The sequence below is a fragment of the Protopterus annectens genome, chromosome 13.part0 (genome assembly GCF_019279795.1).
Source record: "Protopterus annectens isolate FY-2018-M chromosome 13.part0, PAN1.0, whole genome shotgun sequence".
NCBI classification, from domain to species: Eukaryota; Metazoa; Chordata; order Ceratodontiformes; family Protopteridae; genus Protopterus; species Protopterus annectens.
Window position 1 is genome coordinate 505,257,021 of NC_056747.1, and position 25,806 is coordinate 505,282,826.

The 25,806-nt window shown below is 36.6% G+C and overlaps 1 protein-coding gene across 9 annotated transcripts in view; it reads left to right on the plus strand.

Moving 5' to 3' along the window:
• Nucleotides 1–25,806, plus strand: part of LOC122787415 — a 678,631-nt gene that overhangs the window by 474,134 nt on the left and 178,691 nt on the right. For all 9 annotated transcript variants that reach the window (XM_044054125.1, XM_044054129.1, XM_044054127.1 and 6 more), the window contains one exon: nucleotides 9,601–9,855. In XM_044054125.1, the coding sequence (XP_043910060.1) occupies nucleotides 9,601–9,855 (255 nt within the window). The remainder of the gene's footprint in view (nucleotides 1–9,600; nucleotides 9,856–25,806) is intronic.

Sequence of the window (25,806 nt, forward strand, 5' to 3'; positions counted from 1 at the left end):
CCTTAATGGTGAAATGGTACTTTAGGTAAAACTGCATCCTTGAATGTTCAAGTATAATCCTGTTCTGCTTTATTAAAAACTTTCAGAAGTTGCCCAAGATACGGTCTTCTATATATAGCTATTAAATGTAGACTTTTACATGCATTTCAAAGTTACATTCTTTCGAGCTAAGTTTTTCTTGGTTTCACTTAGGGGTGCGAGTGTAAGTATTTCAGAGTGGACACAGCAGTACATGTGCAAAATATATCTTTATTGAACTGACATTATATTAGAAATAAAAATCATACACATTTTTGTAGATCAGCGATGCCATTTTGTTAACGGAATTGCACTAACTTCCGTCTCAACCATATATTTACAAAATTGTGTTATATCTAAAATCACCAAGTGCATTCTATAGCTAGGAATCAGTGGCTTATTTTCTTGAGAAGACAGCTAAAATATTTTAGTGGTTTTGCATTTATAATCCTGCAAATTGTAGTTACCAGTAGTAGGACTACATAGTGAGATTTCTGATCTTTTCAACATTCAGTTCAAAAGCATTTATACATAAGAAGTTTTACCTTTAGTGCATTATGTGATGATATAACTTAAAGTTATATACATTTTTTAGACAATGTGATTTTTTTCTGTCATTGGGAAGTTTGAAGCTGAGTATTAACTAAAAATAGCCACTAAAACCAAAAATAGCTATAAATATTTAAGAACTAACGCCCAGCAATGCTTACAGCTGGTTCGCAATAATGTTGCATATGCTGACCCAAAGGAAGTGGTTAATACCCTAGCTGACAAATTTATCGTGAATTTAATACCACCCACAGTTATAGCTCTTCCACAGATTTTATATTCCCAACCACTCACTTTAATTATCACGAAACAGGTTCTCTCTGTGAACCTCTTTAATCTAAGCCTGTGCTGTGGCTACATTACTAAAAGCAAAAAAATTACCAGTGGTATACCATAGAGCTTAGTGTTAGGCCCTCTGTTATTTGGCATCTATTTCTCAGATCTCAAGACCAACACTCCTGGCCTTTGGTTATTTGTGTTTGCTAGCTACTGTAAACTGGGTGTTGTTGTTATCTTCCACTGACTGATAATTGCTCCAACATGGGTTAGACCATGTAAGCAATTGGTGCAAGACCAGTGATCTCAAATTAAAAGTGAAGAAATGTAGAATCATTCAGTTTGTTAAGCAGAACATTTTCACATACCATAGTGGTGACACACTCCTCCAGTCAGACACTGTCATAAGGTATCTAGGCACCCTTGTTGATAATTCTGTATTTGACTTCCCTGTTTGTGCAGTAGTTTGGAAAGCCTTTTATCTGGCTCATCTAGCTCATCGAATGGTTTGGAGGGACAGGTATATCTTGTATTATCCACAGAAAACAAAGTTCATCCTTGCCCATATTCAAACACAACTTGAATCTGTGTATGGGAAACAGAAATTTTACCCCAGGCCTGCCCTCCTTTACTACTAATGGACAGAGGCAGCTCCTAAATGTTTTATCTCATGCATGGGTTCCCTTAAATTATCTATAGTATGATCCAGTTAATGTATGATTATCAACCATGGAATGGGTATGGCCAATCTCAAACCAAATGGGATAGGTTTATTCGAGCACAAAAAGGGACATTGGGTAGGCTTAAAATGGCCGACGACCTCGTACTAACCCATGAAGCTAATCTAAATTCCAAAGGCATTGTCGCTATGTCCAAAGAAGTCTCAAGTCCCCTTTACTCATATCTCATCAGAGCTATTTTTGAATGTAATCCGCCTTTTGCCATGCATTTGTTTAAATATGTCAGTCAGCTTGAGAAACTTCAGAGATTTATTACTAAAAAGATCAGTGGCCTGAAAAATATAAATTATCAGGTGAGTCTGACAGTTGTATGTCTGTACTCAATCTCATATAGACTCTTCCATGGAGATCTATGCCTAGCCTTTTGAGATATACAACCCTCTTTGACCTCCTTGTCCTCTGCAGTAGAATGGTACCTCAAATACCAAATTATTGGAGTTAAACCTTCAACAACAGATAAATAAGACAAGTTGGCAAGACATTATTTATATTCCAATAAATTTGCTCACCTTTGGAGCAAACTTCTTCTACATGTCAAGCAGAGTAACACTGTTGCCACCTTCAAAGGTAAACCTGAATAATTGCAATGGCAGCCACAAATTCTCTCCAAGTCTGTCTTGTTTTGCCTTCCTTGAGGCTGGATATTAAAAGACTTTTTGGATTGGCTTGTAGTGGTCTGCACACTGATTGCCTAGTACTTACTTATGAACCTATGAAATGTCTTGGCAAAAATGCAGTTTTGCAAGTGTTCACTGACATTCACATTTGAAATGCTTTAGTATCATTACTTTTAGGGTTATTACCCATTGCAGTGCACTGTATAAGGCTGTGTATCCAAATGTTTTTGTCCTGATAGTTTTATAACAAAATCTGAAATAAGTCTGTAGATACTGGGATTTGTGACGAGGATTACACTGAGGTCAGAATTGTTATTAAAAATTGACCATCTGCAGTATTTTCAGTTTAAAATATGACTGTAGCTATCACTTCTCTTCAGGATAACAAATATAAATCTGTGTCTTTTGTTTTTTCTTTCAAACTGACACATTTTTAAACTACCAAATAAACAAATATGCAGTGTTATCTTTATTTTAGATCTAAAAGACTGTATTTTCTTTATAGACATGAAATTTTCATTTTTTAGCTGTTGTGGTCTAAAATGACACTAAAATGATTTTTTCCATTAAAATTCACAATGGATCTGGTCCTTTGCCAGTGACATTAGGGGCAAATTCTTAGTTGATAGGTAATTATGGGGTTTTTGTAACCACACGCCAAAAACTATACTCATCTTAATGACATATTTCTTTTTATACATCTTGAAATAGTTATGCTATACTCATGATTATTGACACTGTATTACATTGTTACTTAATGCCTTGTAATAATCCTATAACATTGCTGTTTAATGCTAATTTGTAATGAAAATTGTATAATATGTTGGAGCTTTTCTCCCTGGGCCTCCACTGAAAAAGGGCTCTTCAGCTCAGTCGGACAATCCCGGTCAACAAATGTAAAATAAAATAAATAAATAATTATTCGAGTTTAATTCCTTAAAAATTGGAATTAAAAATTGCATGAGAATATGTCAAACCAGTCTTTTATGTATGGAAACCAAAGCAGCCCGAAAAGAGTCAATGATGGGGACAGTGTTTTTGAAAACTGGCCTTAGTCTATACATTAACAGTCAGCATTGACAGTAGAAAGGTGACATGACAACAATGCAGCAGGCAGTTGTGCCAATCATAAAGCATGCTTTGTATATGCATGCATGTAACAGTGGAGTTGATCAATCACCATGTAGCTCAGTGTTATGAGTATTTTATCTAAAGTTTTGATTAAAGATGGTTTGAGACCTTTCACAACACACGGTTACTTTAGTTCTTATTATATTCATGGTGTGATAGCAAATTACTCCCTTTAAATCATTTAAGTTTTAGGTTTCAGCATAAATGGAATGTGAGTTAGAAGGTGAATAAATAGGGACCTGTGATGCACAAGGAAGCCAGTAGAAGGAATGCATACCAGGGAGAGAAAATCTGTTGGCTATTGAAGGTTGGAACAAAGATAGGCAGATTGAGTTGGATGAGTATATGGAAGTTAGAAATAGTTAACACAGATGATAAGTATAGCCACAGCAGGAATGGAAATACAACTGGCACATAGAAATAAAAGACATGGGAGAACAGGTCTTTAAGATCTTTCAGGAAGATGAAAAAGGAAGAAACTAAAATTCTTGTTTCAGAAAAAAAATAACATACATACAAATATTTCAAGCACTTGCATGAATGCCCTTCTAGCTTGCCAATATACCAAAACACTTGTTCCCATAATATGTATCCAGGCTGTTCTTAAAATTATCTAATCTAGTACTTGCTTTAATGTAATTTGATAGTCTGTTCTGTGCATTAACTACTCTGTCAGAGAACCAATTAGTACACTTCTCATTCCTATAGAATCTTCTACATAGGTTGTCTGATGATTCTCTAGTACATTTTGTTAACCCCAAACATCCCCAGAGGTAGTTGTCACTAAATGCCCTATATACCTGAATAAGATCTCTTAGATATCTGTAAGAAACACTGTACAAGTTCAGATGTTTTAGTCTTTCATAATAACTTAAATTTTCACATCCATGGATACCCTTGGTATATTTCCATTGTACTCTTCCCAGTTTACTCATGCTTGTTTATTTATAGGGTTTCCATATTGTTATTCCATACTCAAGTTCGGGTCTAATGTAACTAGCAAACAAGGACTTCATTATTTTTGATTTCCTAGACTTTATAACTCTTTTTATAAAAACTATAGTTCTATAACTCTCATTAACCAATTGATTGATATGATTAGAAAAACTCCTAGCTGAATCTACCCATATACCCAGGTCCTTAAATGAGTCGACAATTTCAATCACTGTGTGCTGTATTACATATTCACCCTTCAATTTATGCCTACCAAATCTCATATGCTTAGTTTTTGCTGTATTTATCAGCATATTATTCTCCTGTGCCCAAATAGTAAATTTTGTCAAGTTATTTTGCTGACATGCCTTATCTGTAACACATGTAATCAGTTTACCCAATTTCAGGTCATCTGCATATAGACTATATTTTATTTATTTAACATTTGTTAACCAGGAAAGTCCGACTTGGAACGAAGCCTCAGATGAAAAAGTTAGGACTGAAAGATACAATCTAAACAAGTAAGGACTTAGGAGCATCCTGACTGTAACCAAGGATTTTGTCTCTCCAGTTGCTGTATGATACTTGCCATGCCCTGTTTGTAAGCCGTGCAGCTATCCATCTTATCAAGAGTACAACAATACCTAGTTGTACTAATTTATTGATTAGTGTTATGTGTATGACCCTGTCAATTGCTGAAGTTAAATTATATAAATTCCATCACAGCACAATTTTTCAATCATAGTTATTATTATATTGTTATAGAACATCATGTTACAGGTGGCAGTAGATCTGTTTTCAATATATGCATGCTGATATATGGTTTCAAGTCCCCGCCTATCCAGTTCTGACAATAACTTATCCGATATTACCTTCTCTATTATTGTTCCACAACATGAAAGTAGACTTAAGGGTCTGTATGATTCTAGGTTTGTCCTACTCCCCTTTCCTTTAAAAACAGGTTTAATAAGCGCATGTCTGCAGTCTTGAGGAATCTCCCCATATTTATATGACCTAGTGAATAATAGATATGATGATACTGTAAGTTCTTGCTGAAGTGTTCTCAGGTCATCGTTACTAATTCTGTCTCCTCCCTGTACTTTGGATCCAGTTTGCGCAGTTCTTTTTCAATATAATCTAATTTGATTCCACTATCTGGGGTTACATGTAGATGACATTTAAGTAGTACGTTGTTTCCAAACCAAAGAGACAAGATGAGATTAAGTTTTACGAAGGGGTGGGGATGAAAGATTCATCACAGGTTTAGGTTGACATCAGAGTTGCTAAAGAGGTACTGATGATGGTTGGAATCTTAGTTCAGGGCATTATTTGTCTTATTCAGGGATTCATTTGAGATGGAAACACACCCAGAAATGGGAAAGTTGTTGTGGTTGTTATGTCATGCATAAGGAACTTTATGAGGATACTGTGAGATTATAAGCCTGTGATCTATTCTGTACCTCAGGAAAGGCCATGAAGACTCTTTCAAAGTAGTGCCTTGTAGGTTTCCAAAAGGTCTTAAGTTTTTTGAGGTACCTCACAGTTAGCATGGCTTTATATAGAAGTCTTGGCAACCTGTTTTTGTCCAGTATTACAATTATGTTGGGACAGAAAAGGAAGGAATCTGATAGATGTAGCCCACCTACTTTTAAGCCAGACCTTTACCTTCATTTCACAAAAAAAGTGAATTGCCAGAATGTATTTGGCTGTAGAAAACCCCAAAGTGTTGAGATAGATAGATAGAAGTTTAGGTTTGAGTCATAGTACATAGGGTGATGTTTGGTAAGTGATATCAAGGCCTACAACGTAGGTTAACAGCTGAGTACTGTAGGTGTTAATTTTGAGGCTTCTTTTTGTTTTGAATATTCATGCCCATGAATACCATTATTTTGTACGGAGCAGGAAGCTTGTTTTTAGATCACACAAAGTGAAAATACTAATAAAGCACAAGGGATTTGGCTGTAAGAGGAACTGATTTGGTGGACAGAATGGTCTGTCTGGCAGCTTGGGTTGAGTACCAGAATATGATCAGTCTTGATCTTTGAAACAAAGTTCTTAAAACAGAAACCCATTTTATGGGGGAGTAATGTTATTGAAAATGGATGGAGAAGGTAACAGTAGTGTCCTGTTGTCTGTTCCTGCTGCACCCGCATCACCTCAAGAAGTAGTGGTCATATTGCAGGATGATAGTAATAAAAATGAATGAAGTTGATCAGTCACCCAAGAGCTCAGTGTTTTGAGCATTTTGAATAAAGTTAGTGAAGATGTTTTGAGACTACTGACAACACATAGGTGCTCTAGTTTTGATTGTATTTATGATGCGAGAGTTCCTGGAAGTATATGACTCCCTTAAAATCATTTAAGTTTTAGGTTTCACCAGAGATGGAATGCCAGTTAGAAGGTGAATAAAGGGGGTCCTTTGATTCACAAGGGAGTCAAAAGACGGGATGTGTGTTAAGTTAAAAAGGCTGTTGGCTCTTGAAGGCTTGAATAAAGGAAGGCAGGATTAAGCTGGTATATGGGAGTTAGAAATAGTTAACGCAGATGGTAAGGAAAGCCACAGCAGGAGTGGAAATATGACTGGCAAATGGAAACAAAGAAATGAGAACCTGGGTCTTATAGATCTTTCAAGAAGAGGAAGAACAAAGAAATTAACGTTTTTGTGTCAGAAGAAAGTAACATGTTGTTGCTGTTGATAAGAGTACTTTGTTTCATTCTGAACCAGGCAGACCAGCCAAGATTCATTTTTAGGAAGGGAAAGTGTGAAAAGTTCATCAGATGATGTGTTGCCATAAAATGACTTTTGGTATAGAATGAAGAAGCTCTGGCATGGGTGTGAGTGGTGACATTTGCTAAAGAGGTAGTGGTTGTGGTTATTTTACTTCAGGGCATTCTCTGTCTTATTCAGTGAGTCATATGAGATAGAAGCATACCTAGAAATTAGAATTGTTGTGATTGTTTTGCCATGCACAAGGAACTTTATGAGGGCACCTTGAATTTATAACCCTCTGCTCTATTTATACCCTAGGAAAGGCCATGGAGAATTGTTCAGAATAGCGCAATGTAGGATTCTAAAATGCCTTATTTTTTTGGAACCCCACTGCCAGCATGGTTTTAGGTGGAAGTCTTAACACAAACAAAAAAGGAAAACTGTGACAAATCTGCCATGCAAAAAACTGTTGCAAGGAACCAACACTGCACACAGCCCGCTAGGAAGTAAAAATTTAATGAAATACTGCTCCTATTACACCACAAGAACAAGTTCACATAAAGCACTTTTTTCGTTTGGAAAGTGCCCAAACTTCTTCAGATTACTTTTTAAATCTGCCATGCAACCAGGCAAGAATTTCAACCAGTGCGTTTATTCTGGTACCTCAGCCTTTCGCCTTCTCAGGAATAAATTAACATAAAAAATGTGCCCTATATGTATATGCTGCAAACACTGACCGTCATTCACTACATCATTACCATCAATTAAGAAGCTTATAATTTCCAAATAAGGGCAAAGGATACCCCATTACTCAAATGAAATAAACTATGCTGCACAAAATATTTATAAATTCAAACCCACAATTTTACGCTGATATTCAGAACATTTAAACTGCATATTTTATTGCAATATTATGTTGCTATCAATATTCATGCCCTAGGGGAAAGTATTCTAAAATTCAAAATCATTCTACACTTTTAATTTGTTCAAAGCCTTCTTAAAACTACCCCCAAACTTTAAATGTTCTGAATATCACTGTAAAATTGTGGGTTTGGAATTTATAAACATTGTGTGCAGCATATTTTCTTTCATTTGTGTAATGGGGTATTCTTTGCCCTTATTTGGGAATGATAAGCTTCTTAATTGATAGTAATGATGTAATAATCAAATGATTGTCAGTGTTTGCAGCATATATACTGGGCACATTTTTGATTATAATTTATTCCTGAAAAGGCGAACGTCCGAGGTACCAGAATAAACGCACTAGTTGAAATTCTTGCCTGGTTGCATGGTGGATTTGTCACAGTTTTCCTTTTTTTGTTTTGTGTTATTTATTTATTTAGTGTTTTTTTTATTATATGGAAGTCTTGCCAGTTTATTTTGGTGCAGTATTACAATTATATTGTGACAGAAATAGAGAGAATTTGACGGATGTAGACCACCAGCATTTAGACAAGACCTTTGTTTCCTAATAAAAGCTGATTATCATGAATGTATGAGGCTGTGGTAAGCTCCAAAGGAGTGAGGTAGATAGAAGGTTGGATTAAAGACGAGGAACAGAGGGTGATGGTTGGGAGAGGGCAGCAGTATCTGCAACATAGGTTAACAGCAGAGCACTGTAGGTGTCATTTCTGGGAATTTTTACTTTTTTGTTTTGTTTTGAATTTTCATGTCCATTATTACTGTTATTCTGTACTGAGCAGGGAGTTTGTTTTTAGATCACACAATCTGGGACCACTAGTAAAGCATGAGAGATTTGGCTGTAGGAGCAACTGATTAGGTGGATGGAATATTTACACTGACAGCCTGGGTTAAGTGCCAAAACATGAAAAGTCTTGATCTTTGACACAAAGTCATTAAAGCAGAAACACTTTTTATGAGAGAATAATATTTGGGAAAATGGCTGGAATAAAGTAACGGTGGTATCCTTTTGTTTGTTGATGTTGGATTTGGAAGATGATTGATCATATTGCAATATGATAGTCATAAGAATGAGTGGAGTAGACTAATGGGTATTTTAAGGTATGCACTTTGACTAGGGCACTATTCCTCATCCACTGTACAAGTGTAACCCCTTCTGAGATATCACTTGTAGTTCTGGAGGCTAGCACCTGAAGAATGACCTTGGTTAGTTGACAGGGGGTCAAAGATAAGTGGGTAAAATTCTCAGTACACTAGAGAATGTGAGAAATGAGGAGAAACTGAAGACTGTAAACATGTACTTGCTGAAAGAGAGAAGAGCCAGAAAAAAACTTTATCTGGGTCTTCAAAATCCTGAAATAAAATAAAACTAGAACAGTGGGATTAGAAAGTGCTAAGAAGAGGAGGCACAATGACTTTAAGATTACGTGGAGTAATTTCTGATGCGATATTAAGGACTGCCTTTGTCATGAAGCTGTTTGGCATATGAAGTTATGTTTTAATAGATATTGCAAAGCAATTGCGTACAGCTGCTGAGCAAGGGATGAGACGTGAGGGTTAAAATAGTGGGACAATGGCATCTGCAATAAGACACAGTGATTTGAACTTGACAGGCATTATCATCTTCTGTCAGCTTAGTTAGCATTTATGTACATGTTGTGGGATGTCCTTTTCAGGACTTAATGTCATGTTTTTTCTTTCCCAGGACAGTAGTAATTATGTGACTAAGAAATCAAAAAAGAAGAAAACAAGTAAGAAAAACATTGACAAGAACGTCAGTAATCATGTGCAGAGTGGAACTGTCATGGCCAGTGGAGAAAATGATGAGGCTTTTGATGGCACTGAAGCAGATGATGAGACACAAATAGAACGTCCTTTTCACCCCACTTATGAAGAGGTGCCTGAAAGACTGAATTCTGAGGGTGGAAAGGAAGATTCACAGTCTCTAATCAGTGATGAGGTAAGTATATGGTACTGCTCAGTGTTAGTTGAGCTAATTTCTGAATGCTGTACTGAAATTAGAATTGCAATTTGTATTTGATTGTTTTCAGTGCATGCCTCAATTTATCTTGAAGAATTCTCTAGTTTCAATCTTGGAGAATACTTCATGAAAGTGGAAGAAGTATTCTACATAACCTATTGCCCCATGTATTAAAGCTTCATCTAGAGGCATATCAAAAGCTACTGCCAGATTCCTGATGTTATCAGGAAGCAATGCTGACATTCCTGTACTTACAAGTGTCACCTGTTCATTCTAAACCAAGTCATTGTGAAAGCTTGCTTTTTAATTTATTCACTGAATTTACATATTTATTTTGAAAGGTTGTGTTAGCTTTAGCCACTTATTCCCCAGTGATAAGATTCTGTGCAGATTTCAACAACTGAGAATCTAGGTTTATGTTTTTATGTGTTGCTTTACTTTGAATGGTGTTCAAATTTCTGTTACCAAACAAAAAATAAAATCCGTGTTTTAGAAAAAGTTATGAAAATGTGATTGGCTATTTTGAAATAATATATTTGTGCGTTGTTCGATTTATGAACAGGTTAAGGAGTTGCACACGCAAATGATGATTATGATAGTGAGCAGTAGAAGCCTGCTGTTTGTGAATTGTCAAATCTTATCTAAGGAAGACTCTTAAATAGGCTTCTAACCAGTAGGATACTGCTGCTGTATCTGGCTGTTCAACCATGATGATTCAAGCTTTGTCATACTAGCATCCTATCTACTTTGTTAAAGATTTATTCATTAGAGCAGAATTCATTTCCTGCTGTTCATACTGCCTAGATCTTTTTCTCCTTGTTGACATCTTTACGTGAAGTTGCGTGTTATGTGGTACATCTTACAGAGAGTACAGTCTACATAGATGCCTCACAGAGGCTAGTCAGTGTCTGTGTATTTATTGACTATCCTGGCAAACCGCCGTATGCATTGTGGTACTTGCAGTGGAAAAATATTTGAAGTTGTTTATTAATTTTCTAGATTTTATGTATTTGCAATTATAATTCGCAGTTGCTTAATGTTTTTTATTCTTATTTTGTTAATTTGTTAACAGCATAAGCCCACTCTACACAAGTGTCCCTTTTCAGGAGTAAACTGGGAACAATGTCTAATTTAAGTGACTTGCCCACTCGAACACTAAGCAAATGAAGCTGGAAAGAATCAAACCTTGTAGCTCTGACTACATGAAATCCTTAATTCCACTGTAGCAAATGGCTGAAATTTCCAACTACATCCATCAGACGTCATTTTACAACTAGTAAAATCTGCAAAAGACTAGAAGCTTTGAAGTCATAAATTAGATTGATTCTTGTGAGTAGAAAAGCCAAGAACTTGGAAAGTACAGTTTCCCACATTTTGTTGGTTGCTGAGGAAGAAGCTTACATATTTAAATAGTTTATTTTTTTACAGGAAAGGAAGGAGAACTAATAGACGTTGGAGTTAAGTTCAGTAAGTGTTGTGACTCTAGAAGGAGCCCATAGGTGCATTTTGTTACTGAGCTGAATAACCAGGCAAAGGACTACATGCAAGGGGTTGTATGATTCATTAATAAGAGACAGAAAAGATTGTGGTTTAAGAAGTGTTTATGCAAGGGATGAGCTGTTAAAAGGGAAACCGATTTGACCTTAACAGACAGTTTGGATGAAATACTGTCTGACAGTTATACAGATTATTTGAAGGAGTAACTCTGAGTAAGGCCAGATGTTACTCAAATAAAAAAGGCAGAAAGAGAAATAAAGTGATTATTTTGTAACATTAATGATATGAAAAAGAGAAACACGTGAAAGCACTATAATAGTTGTAGAGTTGAGAAACAGATCCTTGAGATGCAGAGCAAATACTGTGCAATTGAAATGTAACCTTTGTAGTAGATGTGGCAGTGGGCATGCGAGACAACGTTGTCCTGTTTTTGATAGAGTTTGTAGGAAGTGTGAGAAGCACACCCATTTTGCTAAAATATAGCAAAAAAGTGTTCAAAAGAAATTGCATTTTATTCAGTAGAAGTATGAACGTGAACTGTTTGTTGACCCTGTTGAAATAAAAATAAGACAGTAAACTTTGAAAGTGCACCAGAGACCCTAATGACAGTAATGCAAGTAACATTGTAGACGATTAGCAAAGTAACACTGTAGACTTTTAGCAACAAATTCTCTGAAAATTAATAAGTTGAGCAAAATGTCAAATTAAACTGCACTCAATAGGTAATATTTCGTGAGAAGAGAGCTGCTGCATGCACATTGAGCCACTAGGTCAGTACCTGTTGACATATGAGAAATAAGAAGTGGAGTAATATTTTTCTTCTGCAGCCTTGCTACAGAATTTAAGCCTTACAGTATCCTATTGTGGGTTATTTGGCTCATGACAAGCATGAGATGGTAACAATAATTAACAGTATAAAACAAAAGAGTTTGTGCGTGGTAACAGTCAAACAGTTGCAGAGACTTTTCAGATTCTGTGCAGATCGCTAGCAGTGCTATCCTGATTTGTTCACATACATATGAGGTTTGTGAGAAGAGTACTCCATAAAATAAATTCTGGTGCTATGCCCATTTTATATATAATCCCAGGAAAGAGACATTAATTCTCAAAAGTAGAATTCAGCAGGAATTGAAGTGTTTGTAAAGTGTGGGTATCATTATGAAGCAATTAAAACAAACAAACAGGTTGAATAGTATGAGTACTGTTGAATACCAGGACAGTGTTATTATTTACAAGTAGATAAAAAATGCACAAAAAACTATAAATCCAAAAACCAGAAAGGTGCCGTAAAAGAACACACTAAACTTCTTGTAAAGAAATCAGTAACCTCTTTCATCTTAATGTGACTATTTCAAACTGACATACTTTTCTTTACTGCAGTCTTTTAAAGCATTAAACAATCACATGACACGTCAAAACTCACATGACCACCCACATAACTAATGCTTTATCCTTTTCTTTTTTTAGAAAAGCAATAAAGTCATCTCTATTATTGAGTCCATGTGAATGGCAGGCATTCACTTTCACCTGCCATAAATATTCTTGCCACCCTAACTCATTCTCAGCATTAAAAAGTTTCTCATATCCTTTTACTTCATTTAATACCAAATATTTAAAACTAATCTTGCATTTACTCCTCTTATAATGTTTAACTAAAGCATTCCTATCATCACCAATAGCAACAGCATGCTTATGTTCATAAATATGCTTATAAAGCTCTCTAGAAGTCTGACCAATATAAAACACAGAGCATGACATACATTTGACTAGGTATACCACAAACCTAGATCTATATGTATAGTAACTGTGATGACACAACACTGGCCCAGTAATCAAGGAGCCTTAATCCTCACCACTGGCAACAGTGGGGGACGTACACACTTGGATGATGACAAGTATGCACACAGATATCACAGTCAGTCTGGGGCTGGTGTCTCCCTCTTTCTCCAGATCCCCAATAAGACTCCCCACTGGCACAGCTATAGAGTTGAGATCTCAGCTGAGTGGCCAAGCTAAAACCTTCAGCACCCTCTCTGTCCAACCAGTGCTTCATGTCCCTGCCCAAGTAGCTGACACACACACACACACACACACACACACACACACACACACACACACACACACACACAGGAAAGGCTGGCATAGGTTTACTAGCTATGCCCCCTTCTGCCCAGACTATAAGGTAGTTATCACTGCCACCAGCCAACTCTTTACTTTAAGGCCCTTAACTAAGGGTGTCCAATCTTACTGTGTAATGTTACTATTAATCCAAATTGTAGTTTGACCAAGAGCCAGGCTATTAGGAGTAGCCTGCGCAATGTCACCAAGTAGATATGCAAGTACTCTAAGAGCTTAAATATGTTTTACAAATATCAGCCACAAAGATAGGTTTAAATATATTTAATAATAAATAATAAAAGAACAAGAAATATTCAGTAAATCATCACAGTAACCTCAAAGTTCAAAGTCACAGGAAATATTTAAAACAACATTGCAGGACAGTCTCAAATAAATAAAGAAAACATCTAAGCTATAATTCACTATATTCCTTTCTGAATCTAAAGGAGTTACTATGCTCTAGAAACAAACTTACAGCAAGGCAAGGTAAGTGGATGTTTCCTAGATGATGCTGTCAGGTCAAAGCCAAATACAAAATGCACTCCTCCCTCTCTCTCTCTCTCAGACAGTTTTTAAATTAATATCAAATATTACTGCTGGGTTAGCTTAGATGACATCACCTTTTGTCATCTGACTTTAGTTCCCAAGTTAAACCCCCATTGTCAGAAACTATTAGCATTTCCCTGTGAAAAAGACATATCTCTCAGATCTTTGCAACTGCTGGGAGACATAAAACAGTAAAACACTCACAAAACAATGCAGAAGGCACTGAGTTCTAGACATCCTGTCTCCTTGCTGAGTTGAAACTAACTTTTATAGCACAATCGTAAAACAATTTAATTTCAGCTATTTTCTTGAAGTTTTGCAAGTTAATCCTCTATGTTCTTGTTCCCACTATTAAAACATATACATTTACACAATGACAGTAGTTTATATACATTTCTGTTCTAAGCCAGCAAGGCATGCTGTGGTTACGTTTTAGCTCAGTACATAACATACAGTTCTAATATAGTGGCTACACAAGCAATTGCATCATGCTGATATTCACAAATGACATATAACTATTTACAAAATTCCAGATAGCTGGGCTGGCAGTATCTCCTTCTGTCACACTTCTATATAAATCATATTAATATTCTCAAATGACATATAATTATTTGCAAAATTCCAGATAGCTGGGCTGGCAGTATCTCCTTCTGTTACATTTCTGTATAAATCATATTAATATAATATTCACAAATGACATATAATTATTTACAAAATTCAAGCTAGCTGGGCTGGCAGTATTTTCCTCTGTGAGACAAACAACGTTCTCAGTAGAAAAAACACTTTAATGTGAGGAGCAAAGCTTTCGGATAAAATCCTTTATCAATACTGAAAATACAAATGCAAATGCAGAGTATATATAGGTCTAAGAAAGTCATATGACCGGCAGCCAAGAAGTCACATGACCCAATCATTAAAAGAAAACATGTAGAAATAAATAAATATGCAAAGCTAAAAAATGCAACAGCATAATGCATACATGAAAACAAAAAACATTTAAAAAAGGAAGAATGTATATTTTTAAAAAAGGAAGAATGTATATTTTTTAAAAAAGCAAAGTTTTAACCTAAAAATCACATGTACAATCATATACATAAAGAGAAAATCTCATAATCTAGATCTACTCAGTCTGACCAAAATAGGTTTAAGGCTGACAGTACTATTCAAACCAGGGGGTGAGTCACCCATCAATCTAATTATCCAGTTGTATTCTTTAATTTCTAATTTGTTATTGATATCACCCCCTCTGGGTGAGGGTGAAACATGGTCTATAGCTTTAAATTTAAATACATGCTGTTCACCAAAACATAGCCTGTGTTTATATAAAGCATTAGTGTCCACACATCTTCGGATTTCAGACTTGTATTCTGTGATCCTATCTTTAAGTTTTCGCGTGGTTTTACCCACCTAGAAAGAGTTGCATAATACACAGGTAGCAAGGTAAACCACGTGGGTGGTGACACAAGTAGCAGTTACATTGAACCTAAACAGCCTCTTACTGACTGGGTGTTCAAAGATACCTAAATGTTCATCATCAATGTCATCACAGCACGAGCCGTTATAACATTTTCATGTGCCCATAATGCTGGATGGATGTGTTGTGATATTTGTAGGAAAATCTTTGTAACAGAGGACACTCTTGAGGGTTCTCATGTTACGATATGCAAAAAATGGGACATTGCCCAGCATTGCTTTTAACTCTTCAGATGCCATCAAGATTAGCCAATTCTTATGGATAATACGTTTAATACATGGTGTTTTTGTACTAAACGAAGTAACGTATCTTACTTTCATCTCATTCTGGATGGACACTAACTGTTGTTGAAAATACCAGTAGCTTATCCATGGATGTACCTGCACCTGCCCAAGATGTCATTTTGGATTTTAACAAATCCTTGCAATTATTGGAGAGGAAAACAAGTTTGTTTAAGCGGCTGCAATGGCAGCGCTTTAGTTTCATTGCCTATATTAACAAAGGTATTGTTCCCAGAGGGCTGAGAATCCTGAAAATGCCCTCCTATGAGAACACTTACCCTGAGTTACTTAAGAAATGGCAACAGCTAAACATTAAACTAGGAATAGACTACATGCATTTGATGAATGATTTCTTCCAGACTATTGAAGATGATCTCAAGAAGGAGATTATGTCAATGGAGAATGACTTAGTTAATATGCCTGCATTTACGAGCCTATCTAGTAATTATGAGCGCATGGTGGAAAAAATGCAGTTACTTGATTCAAGGATGGAAGCTACCAAAAAGCGTAAGCTTCTCTGAGATGTAAATGATTTCACAAGAAGTAACATTTTCTCTTGGCCTAGAGACAACAGTCATAAATACAGAAAAACTGATGTAACTGTCCCTGTGCATGTTCGTGATGATGGCTTGGACTCTCTTGATGATTTTGGTTCGAGTAGTGTTCAGTTAACTCAGAATGACTCGGAATTAAAGTCAACTACCCCCTTGGTACACGGAGCTGATGGTTCTGTCCGCACTATGTCCTCAATGTCAACAGGAGGCGCTCCTCTGAGAGCCTCACAGACGGCAGACATGCTAGTGCTACTACTGGGAATACATATGCATACAAAAACGCGCAGATGCAGCAGACTAAAATAAACTTTTCCAATAAACGCTTCAGTCTGGACCATCCAGAAGCGGTTAGAGAGCGTGTAATTAACACAAGAGATTCGTCGAATACACGGAATGAAACACCAAATAGAATGAACAAAAGAAAACTGGATAGCCCTTTAGGCTCAGGCAGGATGAGCCGCAAGTTTACAGAGGTACGTTAAACTTGTCAGATTTCATTTTACACGAGACACACTATTCTGTTCTCTCTAAGGGCTTGAACTTCATCCCCACATGCGCAGATGATTTGGTTTCGACACTGACAGATCTGAAAAGGTTCACGAGACTGTTAAATCTAAAACTGTTATTTGGCAATACACAGATGTTGACTGAAGGCTGCAAACGCCTTAGTACATACATCCCTGTCAATGTACCTGTTGTTAAAGCGTTCCATGATGTATGTGAAGCAGAAATGAGACAAATGTTTGATATAAATATTAAGAAATATAATGATAGAAAATGTTTTAACCTTAGCTATGAAGAGTTTCAAGCATACAGAGACTTGCAATCTAATATAAATATTGTCATTAAGCAAGCTGATAAGGGTGCAGTTGTGCTTATGAATAGAGACAAATATTTTTGGCTATGTCTAGTTTACTTAGTGATGACACTGCATTTAAGGAAATCACCCCTTTGGATGTTAAGAAATGTATCTCATACGTGAATATGGTAATTTATGACCTACAGATCCAAGGTGACATAGACTTAGATCTATTTAATTATTTGACCGTACCATGCCCAATTACCCCACAGTTATATGGCATCCCTAAGATCCACAAATCCCTCACTGATCCACCAATGAGGCCAATTGTTTCAGGCGCTGGTTGGGTTACAGAGCCGCTTTCAGTTTATTTGCATGATCAACTTCAACCATATCTTAGTCAATGTGACTCTATCTTACGTGACACCATTGATTTTGTTCAGAAGCTTAAGCAATGGTGTAACATAGAGAAGGCATCTCTACATCTAAGAAGGTACCTTTTGGTAACCCTAGACATAGTATCTTTGTTTACTGTCATTCCAACTGATATTGGCCTGGATTTGTTGAGGGAATTCTTACTCTCATGTCCTGATCCCAACTTCCACAAAATTGAAAAAATATGCACTCTCATGGATGTGGTGTTGAGAAATAATGTTTTCCTTTTTAATGAATCCTTGTATCTTCAGCTCACAGGTGTGGCTATGGGTACTTCGGTAGCCAATACTTATGCCAACCTAGTTTTATACCAGTGGGAAAGGAAACATTTATTTAGTGGTTTGAATCCATATAAAGATAATGTAAAGTTCTTTCAACGATTTGTGGACGACTGTTTTTTGATTTGGGGGGGCATGTTACAGGATTTGAATGATTTTATGCTGTACATCAATTCAATCTCATCTTTTTTGAAGTTCAAAATGTGTTCATCTGAAATTACTATTAATTTTTTTAGATATCAACTTGAGTCTTGACGGTGGTACACTTAGAACAAGCCTCCATAGAAAGGAAGTCTGTGCAGGAAGGTACACTCATGCAAGTAGTATGCATGCGCCACATGTTTTTAGAGGTACTGTCAGGTCTCAATTTTATAGAGCCAGTAGGTTTAACACGGAAGATCCTAGCTTCTCCGAACAGTTGAATGAGATGATAGCTGATTTCACTAACAGTGGTTATGATGCTACCACCTTAAATAATGAGAAACTAAATGTGCTAGAGGAAAGAAAGTCGGTGGCCCTGTTATGTTAAATGACGCCATAGAAACACAAGCTGTTGGCTTGCCCAATCTGTCCATCCAGAATGAGATGAAAGTAAGATACGTTACTTAGTTTAGTACAAAAACACCATGTATTAAACGTATTATCCATAAGAATTGGCTAATCTTGATGGCATCTGAAGAGTTAAAAGCAATGCTGGGCAATGTCCCATTTTTGCATATCGTAACATGAGAACCCTCAAGAGTGTCCTCTGTTACAAAGATTTTCCTACAAATATCACAACACATCCATCCAGCATTATGGGCACGAAAATGTTATAACTGCTCGTGCTGTGATGACATTGATGATGAACATTTAGGTATCTTTGAACACCCAGTCAGTAAGAGGCTGTTTAGGTTCAATGTAACTGCTACTTGTGTCACCACCCACGTGGTTTACCTTGCTACCTGTGTATTATGCAACTCTTTCTATGTGGGTAAAACCAAAACTTAAAGATAGGATCACAGAACACAAGTCTGAAATCCGAAGATGTGTGGACACTAATGCTTTATATAAACACAGGCTATGTTTTAGTGAACAGCATGTATTTAAATTTAAAGCTATAGACCATGTTTCACCCTCACCCAGAGGAGGTGATATCAATAACAAATTAGAAATTAAAGAATACAACTGGATAATTAGATTGATGGGTGACTCACCCCCTGGTTTGAATAGTACTGTCAGCCTTAAACCTATTTTGGTCAGAATGAGTAGATCTAGATTGAGATTTTCTCTTTATGTATATGATTGTACATGTGATTTTTAGGTTAAAACTTTGCTTTTTTTAAAAATATACATTCTTCCTTTTTTAAAAAATATACATTCTTCCTTTTTTAAATGTTTTTTGTTTTCATGTATGCATTATGCTGTTGCATTTTTTAGCTTTGCATATTTATTTATTTCTACATGTTTTCTTTTAATGATTGGGTCATGTGACTTCTTGGCTGCCGGTCATATGACTTTTTTAGACCTATATATACTCTGCATTTGCATTTGTATTTTCAGTATTGATAAAGGATTTTATCCGAAAGCTTTGCTCCTCACATTAAAGTGTTTTTTCTACTGAGAACGTTGTTTGTCTTGCTGGACCTCTTGACATTTGTGTTTGAGTATTTTCCTTTGTCACAGTAACCATTAATACTAATGTCAATATTATTAATACTGATAGTATCCAAACCAACATACAAATAGTCACAAAGATTACAATTGTGACATTTAAACATCCTCACTTTGTTGCTGTTTCTCATCTTAGGCATTCTTAATTTACCTTGACAAAATGTTATTATTTATATTGATTCATAAGACCTGAATAAGGTGATGAAAAGAGAGTATTACCTATTATTTTTTGTTGAAGAAGTGGTGTCCGCAGTGCATAATGTTAAAGGACAACAATGGGATTCTAGTATTAAATGCTCAGCTTCGCTGTCTTTTTTTCTCCCCGTTTACTGTCCCTGTTATGAATAAACAAAAATACAGCCTTTGAAATATTTTAAATTGACTCTCTCCACTAGAACAGTCCCTTACTATACTGTGGTTGTTTCACTTTCAAAAAACTTTTGTCCCACCCTTGCTGCAGTCTCCAATTCACTGACACCATCAAGGCCACTGAATACAGGTAGTTTTCTGGCCTTTTCCCTCCCCAAACTGACATCACTACTACCGTCCTAAAAACCCACTCATGCTGTGATGTCACAGCTTCTTGGTCCTTCCCCCTACCCATACAGAAAGTAAAGGCTAGAACTAGGAAACAGTACATGAGACAAGTTTCCTGCTTTGAGCTGTCAATCACAGAAGGTAAAAGCTCAAATTACCCATAGCCCTTTGACAGCTAGGGAAGTTGGGTGTGAAGGGGGATGGGAGAGGAGTCAACTAGTACAATTCAGGCTTCACAAAAGACATGGTCAGACTGACAAATTACGTATAAAAATATTTAAAAACCTGTAAATAGTCCCAGAGTGGTGTTAAAATGTAGGAAACACCAAACTATGATGAAATAAACATGCATTTTGAGTCTGTGGGTGCAGTTCTCCTTTAAGTTCTATTCAGTAGAAGATACAAACCAGGTACTCTAGCAGATATAGCTAGTTGAATAAAGGTCCAAATTGTGTACATGTTGAATGTTTTTCTGTCAGTCTTACCTTCTGACCACTTGGGCGCCTGCGTTATCTTTGCCTTTTATTTTACATTAACAGGGTGAAGGGCAATCCCCGCATAGCCATCATTCAGGCAGATGTGTTTTTTCCATATTTTCTGGCTTTAAACCTATAATCTACAGCTGACCTGCTCTCATTCTAGGATATGAAGGTTATTTCAGCTGCTTTACATTCAACAGCAAAATGCTTCTATGCACTTTGGAGATACAGTCACTTCAGTGTAATTGGTCATCATAATCTGCAAACAGCAAGTAGCATTTGTATTCATTGTAATATGCCACCCAGATGCATTAAGTACTGACAAAGCCAAAGTGGCCTCTCAGTTTCATGATGATATTGTAGTCCGGATTTTATAAAGAAGTCATAATGTAAGTACAGTGTCTAGTACTCTACCAAATTTGTTTTATAGCAGTTTATAATTACAAAAGTAAATAATTGAGAGACAGCTGTATGTAAATTTGGAGCAAATATAGATTTAATGCACATAACTTTTCTGTAAAGGAAGGCTATATCACTTCTCTTCTTCAGTGTTGGGAATGCACTATATGTTAAGAATATGGGCACAAGTACTGACAAGGCTACAATGATTATGCTGTAATCTGCATTTACCACTGAAATCCTAGTGTAATAACAGTGTCTAGTACAGTACCCAAATGTGTGTTACAGAATTTTTGAATTACAAATGCAAATAATTCCTCTGTGATAGCTGTATGTACATTTGTAACAAGTATAAGCTTACATGAATGTTCATTTTCTGTAAAGGAAGGCTATATCACTTCTGTTCAGTGATGGAAAAGCAAAACCGGCTCAGAATATGTCTGTACTGATTGACATTATATCAAAAGTAACAACCATTACATATATTTTTATTGGAAAAAAATGCTACAACCAAAGCTACTTATAGTGATGGCCAGAGCATCTTCTGCATTAAATGGCATTTGAGTCCTTAATGATGAAATTGTACTTTAGATGCAGCTACATCCTTGAATGTTCAAGTATAATCCTGTTCTGCTTTATTAAAAGCTTTCAAAAGGTGTCCAAGGTATGGTCTCTAGGTTAGTGGTGCCATTTTGTTATTGGAATTGTGCTAACCTCCATCCCAACCATATATTTACAACATTCTGTATGCGTCCTAAAGTTGTATACATGTTTGCTATATCTAAAATCGCCAAGTGTGTTCTATAGCTAGGAATCAGTGGCTTATTTTCTTGAGAAGAGAGCTAAAGTTTTTATTGGTTTTAGATTTATAATCCTGCAAAGCGTAGTTACCAGTAGTAGGCCTACATAGTGAGATGGCTGATCTTTTTCCATTTTGGTTCAAAAGAAACATTTATACATAACAAGTTCTGGCATTAAATGTTGGAATAATACCTTTAGTGCGTGCATTATCAGAACTTAAAGTAATACACTTTTTTTTGGAAAATATGATTTTATTTCTGTCATTTGGAAGTTTGAAGTTGAGTATGAACTAAAAATAGCCACTAAAATCAAAAATAACTACAAATCTTTAAGAACTAACACCCAGCAATGTTTGGAGCTGGTCCACAATAATAATGCATATGCTGACCCAAAGGAAATAGCTAATACCCTAGCTGACAAATTTATCATGAATTTTATACCACCCACAGTAATAGCTCTTCCAGAGATTTCCCATTCCCAACCACTCACTTTAATTATCATGAAACAGGTTCTCTCTCTGAACCCCTTCTGAACCTCTTTAATCTAAGCCTGTGTTGTGGCTACATTCCTAAAAGCAAAAAATTACCAGTGGTGTACCATAGAGCTTAGTGTTAGGCCCTCTGTTATTTGGCATCTTTTTCTCAGATCTCCAGACCAACACTCCTGGCCTATGGTTATCCATGTTTGCAGACTACTATAAACTGGGTGTTATCTTCCTCTGACTCATAATTGCTCCACCATGGGTTAGACCATGTAAGCAATTGGTGCAAGACCAATGATCTCAAATTAAAAATAAAGAAATGTAGCATTTTTAAGTTTGGTATGCAGAACATTTTCACATACCATAGTGGTGACCATACCTCCCAACCATGCCGAATTACTCAGTTTTTACCAGGTTTTGGGGTTCAAATAAGGGGTGCCACAATTCCCGAGTGGCACCCATTCATTTCTGATTTTTTTTCTTTTGTTTTTAATTTTTGCTGTGTTAGAGCTGACATCATCATGTGCACGATGACTTCAGCTCTGGCATGGCTACCAGCCTGTCAGAATTGAGCTCAAAGAGCTCACGGATTTCCGTCTGGCCTGGCTGCTCAAATGCGAGTGGGAACAGTAACAAACAGTTGCTGTTACAGGATCTTTACCGGACACAGAATGCAAGCGGGAAGTAGTTGCTGTTGCAGGATCGGATCGGAACGCAATTGCTGGTTGCTGTTACAGGATATTTATCTTTATCAGCGGAATGAAGACTCCAAATGCGAGCAGGAACGGCAATTGGAATGAAGACTTCAAGTAAGAAAACCGATGTGTGTTTGTGTGTGTGTGCATGTGTGTGCATGTGTGCGTGTGTGTGTGTGCGTGTGTGTGTGTGTGTGTGTGTGTGTGTGTGTGTGGTAAAAAGAGCCTAAAGTCCCTAGCCACCACCACTTGTAAGCTTTGCCTTGTTTTTTTGTGCTAAGAGGTTGAGAGCTGTGGTGAGAAATAAATTCACTAAATGATAGCCATTAAGTTGCAGAGCTTTGCCCAGGTTTTTTGTGCTAAGAAGTTGAGAGCTATGGTGAGAAATGAATTCACTAAATGATAGCCATTAAGTTTCAGTCTTCCTATTTTTCAGGAAGCTGCTGATTTTGTCATAGTAGTATGTTGCTCTGACTGTAGTGCATAGGGTCCTGGGTTTAAGACTTGCTAGTGAATTGCATGGTGGTAACACAACATTTTATTCTAACAACTTTACAAAATTATACAAGCAGTGTTTAAAATGTGTCCCTAGTAAGTCCCTAGCCACCACCACTTGTGAGCTTTGTCCAGTTTTTTTGTGCTAAGAGTTGAGAACTATGGTGAGAAGTGAGAACTGAATTTTTATTCCCCCATTATTGGCTTTGTCCAGGGTTTTTTTGTGCTAAGAGGTTGAGAGCTATGGTGAGAAGTGAGAAACAAATTCACTAAATGATAACAATTAAGTTTCAGTCTTCCTATTTTTCAGGAAGCTGCTGATTTGGTATAGTGGTATGTTGCTGTGACTGTAGTGCATAGGTTCCTGGGTTCAAGACTTGCGAGTGAAATGCATGGTGGTAACACAACATTTTATTCTAGCAAATTTACAAAATTAAATAAACAATGTTTAAAATGTGTCCCTGGTTTTTGACCTTTTGTCACCCCCCCCCCCCAAAATGAAATTGAAAATAATTGTGAGAAGCTGTGCAAGATGCCTGTGGCTTGCACTACTGTTATTCTATTTATAGTGTTGATGTGGAAGTAGACTTTTATGATGGAAATGTTCTGAATTGGTAAGTTTTGTCATTACTGGTTCATTGCCTACAGTACATCCTACTTGAAAAACGTTCAAACAATAAATTTAAAATGCGGTCTGTCTAACAAGTGTGTTGCATTATACAAGGTCACAGGAATATAATTTAATAAAGTCAGGAAGGTGTATCAGAGAAAAGAACATATTTATGTTTCTTGTTTTGTGTGCAAGGGGGCAATGATATGAAAACAGCCCTGAGGTAATCTGGTACTTACCTATGAACTTATCTAATTTCCAAAGACAATCTTCACTGTGTCCAGAGAAGTCTTATTTCCCCTTTACTTATATCTCATCAGAGCTATTTTTGAATATAATCCACCACTGGCCAGATGCATTTTCTTTGGATGTGGTGTGGGTTTCACTCCTGTTTCAATGAATGTGAGTTTCAAGGGCAGAGAAGTTTTAATGCCAAGTCTCTTTTCATTGTGAGATAGTATTGCTTTGTTTACCAGATGTCTATTAGTGTTTGTGCATTGTTGTGCTGTAAAATGTAAAAATAAAATCCAAATAGTCATTGTAGAAGTACAGCAGTATGCACACATTAGTGTTTATGGCAAATGGGGCGAAATAACCAGGTAATGGGATATTGGAATGGCTGCAGGGGGCCTCTGATGCCATATTTTGGTTGTCTGTTCTTCAGTTTGCGTTTGAAAGTTGGTATCCCACAATTCCATCGGAGTGGGAGGGGTTATTAGATGTTAATCAGTGTACAGATTTGTACCTATTTTTCATGGGCCTTGTCCAGATTTTTGATGCTTCCAGGTTGAGAGGTATGGTGGTGGCGCACTCCTCCAGTAAGACACTGTCATAACTTATCTAGACACTCTTGTTGATAATTCTGTATTTGACATCCCTGTTTGTGCAGTAGTTTGGAAAGCCTTTTATCTGGCTCATCTAGCTCACCGAATGGTTTGGGGGGACAGGTATATCTTGTAGAGGATACCACTTCTCTGGAACAGACTCCCTATCCACAGAAAACAAAGTTCATCCCTGCACATATTCAAACGCAACTTGAATCTGTGTATGGGAAAAAATAAATTTTACCCAAGGCCTGCCTCCTGTACTACCAATGGACAGAGGCAACTCCTAAATGTTTCATCTCATGCATGGGTTCCCACAAATTATCTATAGTATGATCCAGTTAGTCTATGATTATCAACCATGGAATGGGTATGGCCAATCTCTAACCAAATGGGATAGGCTAATTCGAGCACAAAAAGAAACATTGGATAGGCTTAAAATGGCCCATAAGGGCAGCCGACCTCGTACTTACTTATGAACCTATCTAATTTCCAAAGGCAATCTTCACTGTGTCCAGAGAAGTCTTAATTCCCCTTTACTCATATCTCATCAGAGCTGTTTTTGAATATAATCTACCTTTTGCCATGCATTTATTGAAATATGTCAGTCAGCTTGGGAAACTTCAGAGAGTCATTACTAAAAAGATTAGTAGTCTGAAATTTATCAAGTGAGTCTGGCAACTATGTGTCTGTACTCAGTATCTTAATAGACTCTTCCATGGAGAGCTATGCCTAGTCTTTTGAGATATGAGATATATAACCCTGTTTGACCTCCTTTTCCTCTGCAGTAGAAATGATACCTCAAATACCCGATTAATGGAGCTAAACCTTCAACAACAAATAAATAAGACAACTTGGCAAGATATATTCATATCCCAATAAATTCTCTCACTTCTGGAGTAAACTTCTTCTGCATGGCAAGCAGCGTAACACCATTGCCACATTCAAAGGTAAACCTGAATAATTGCATGGGC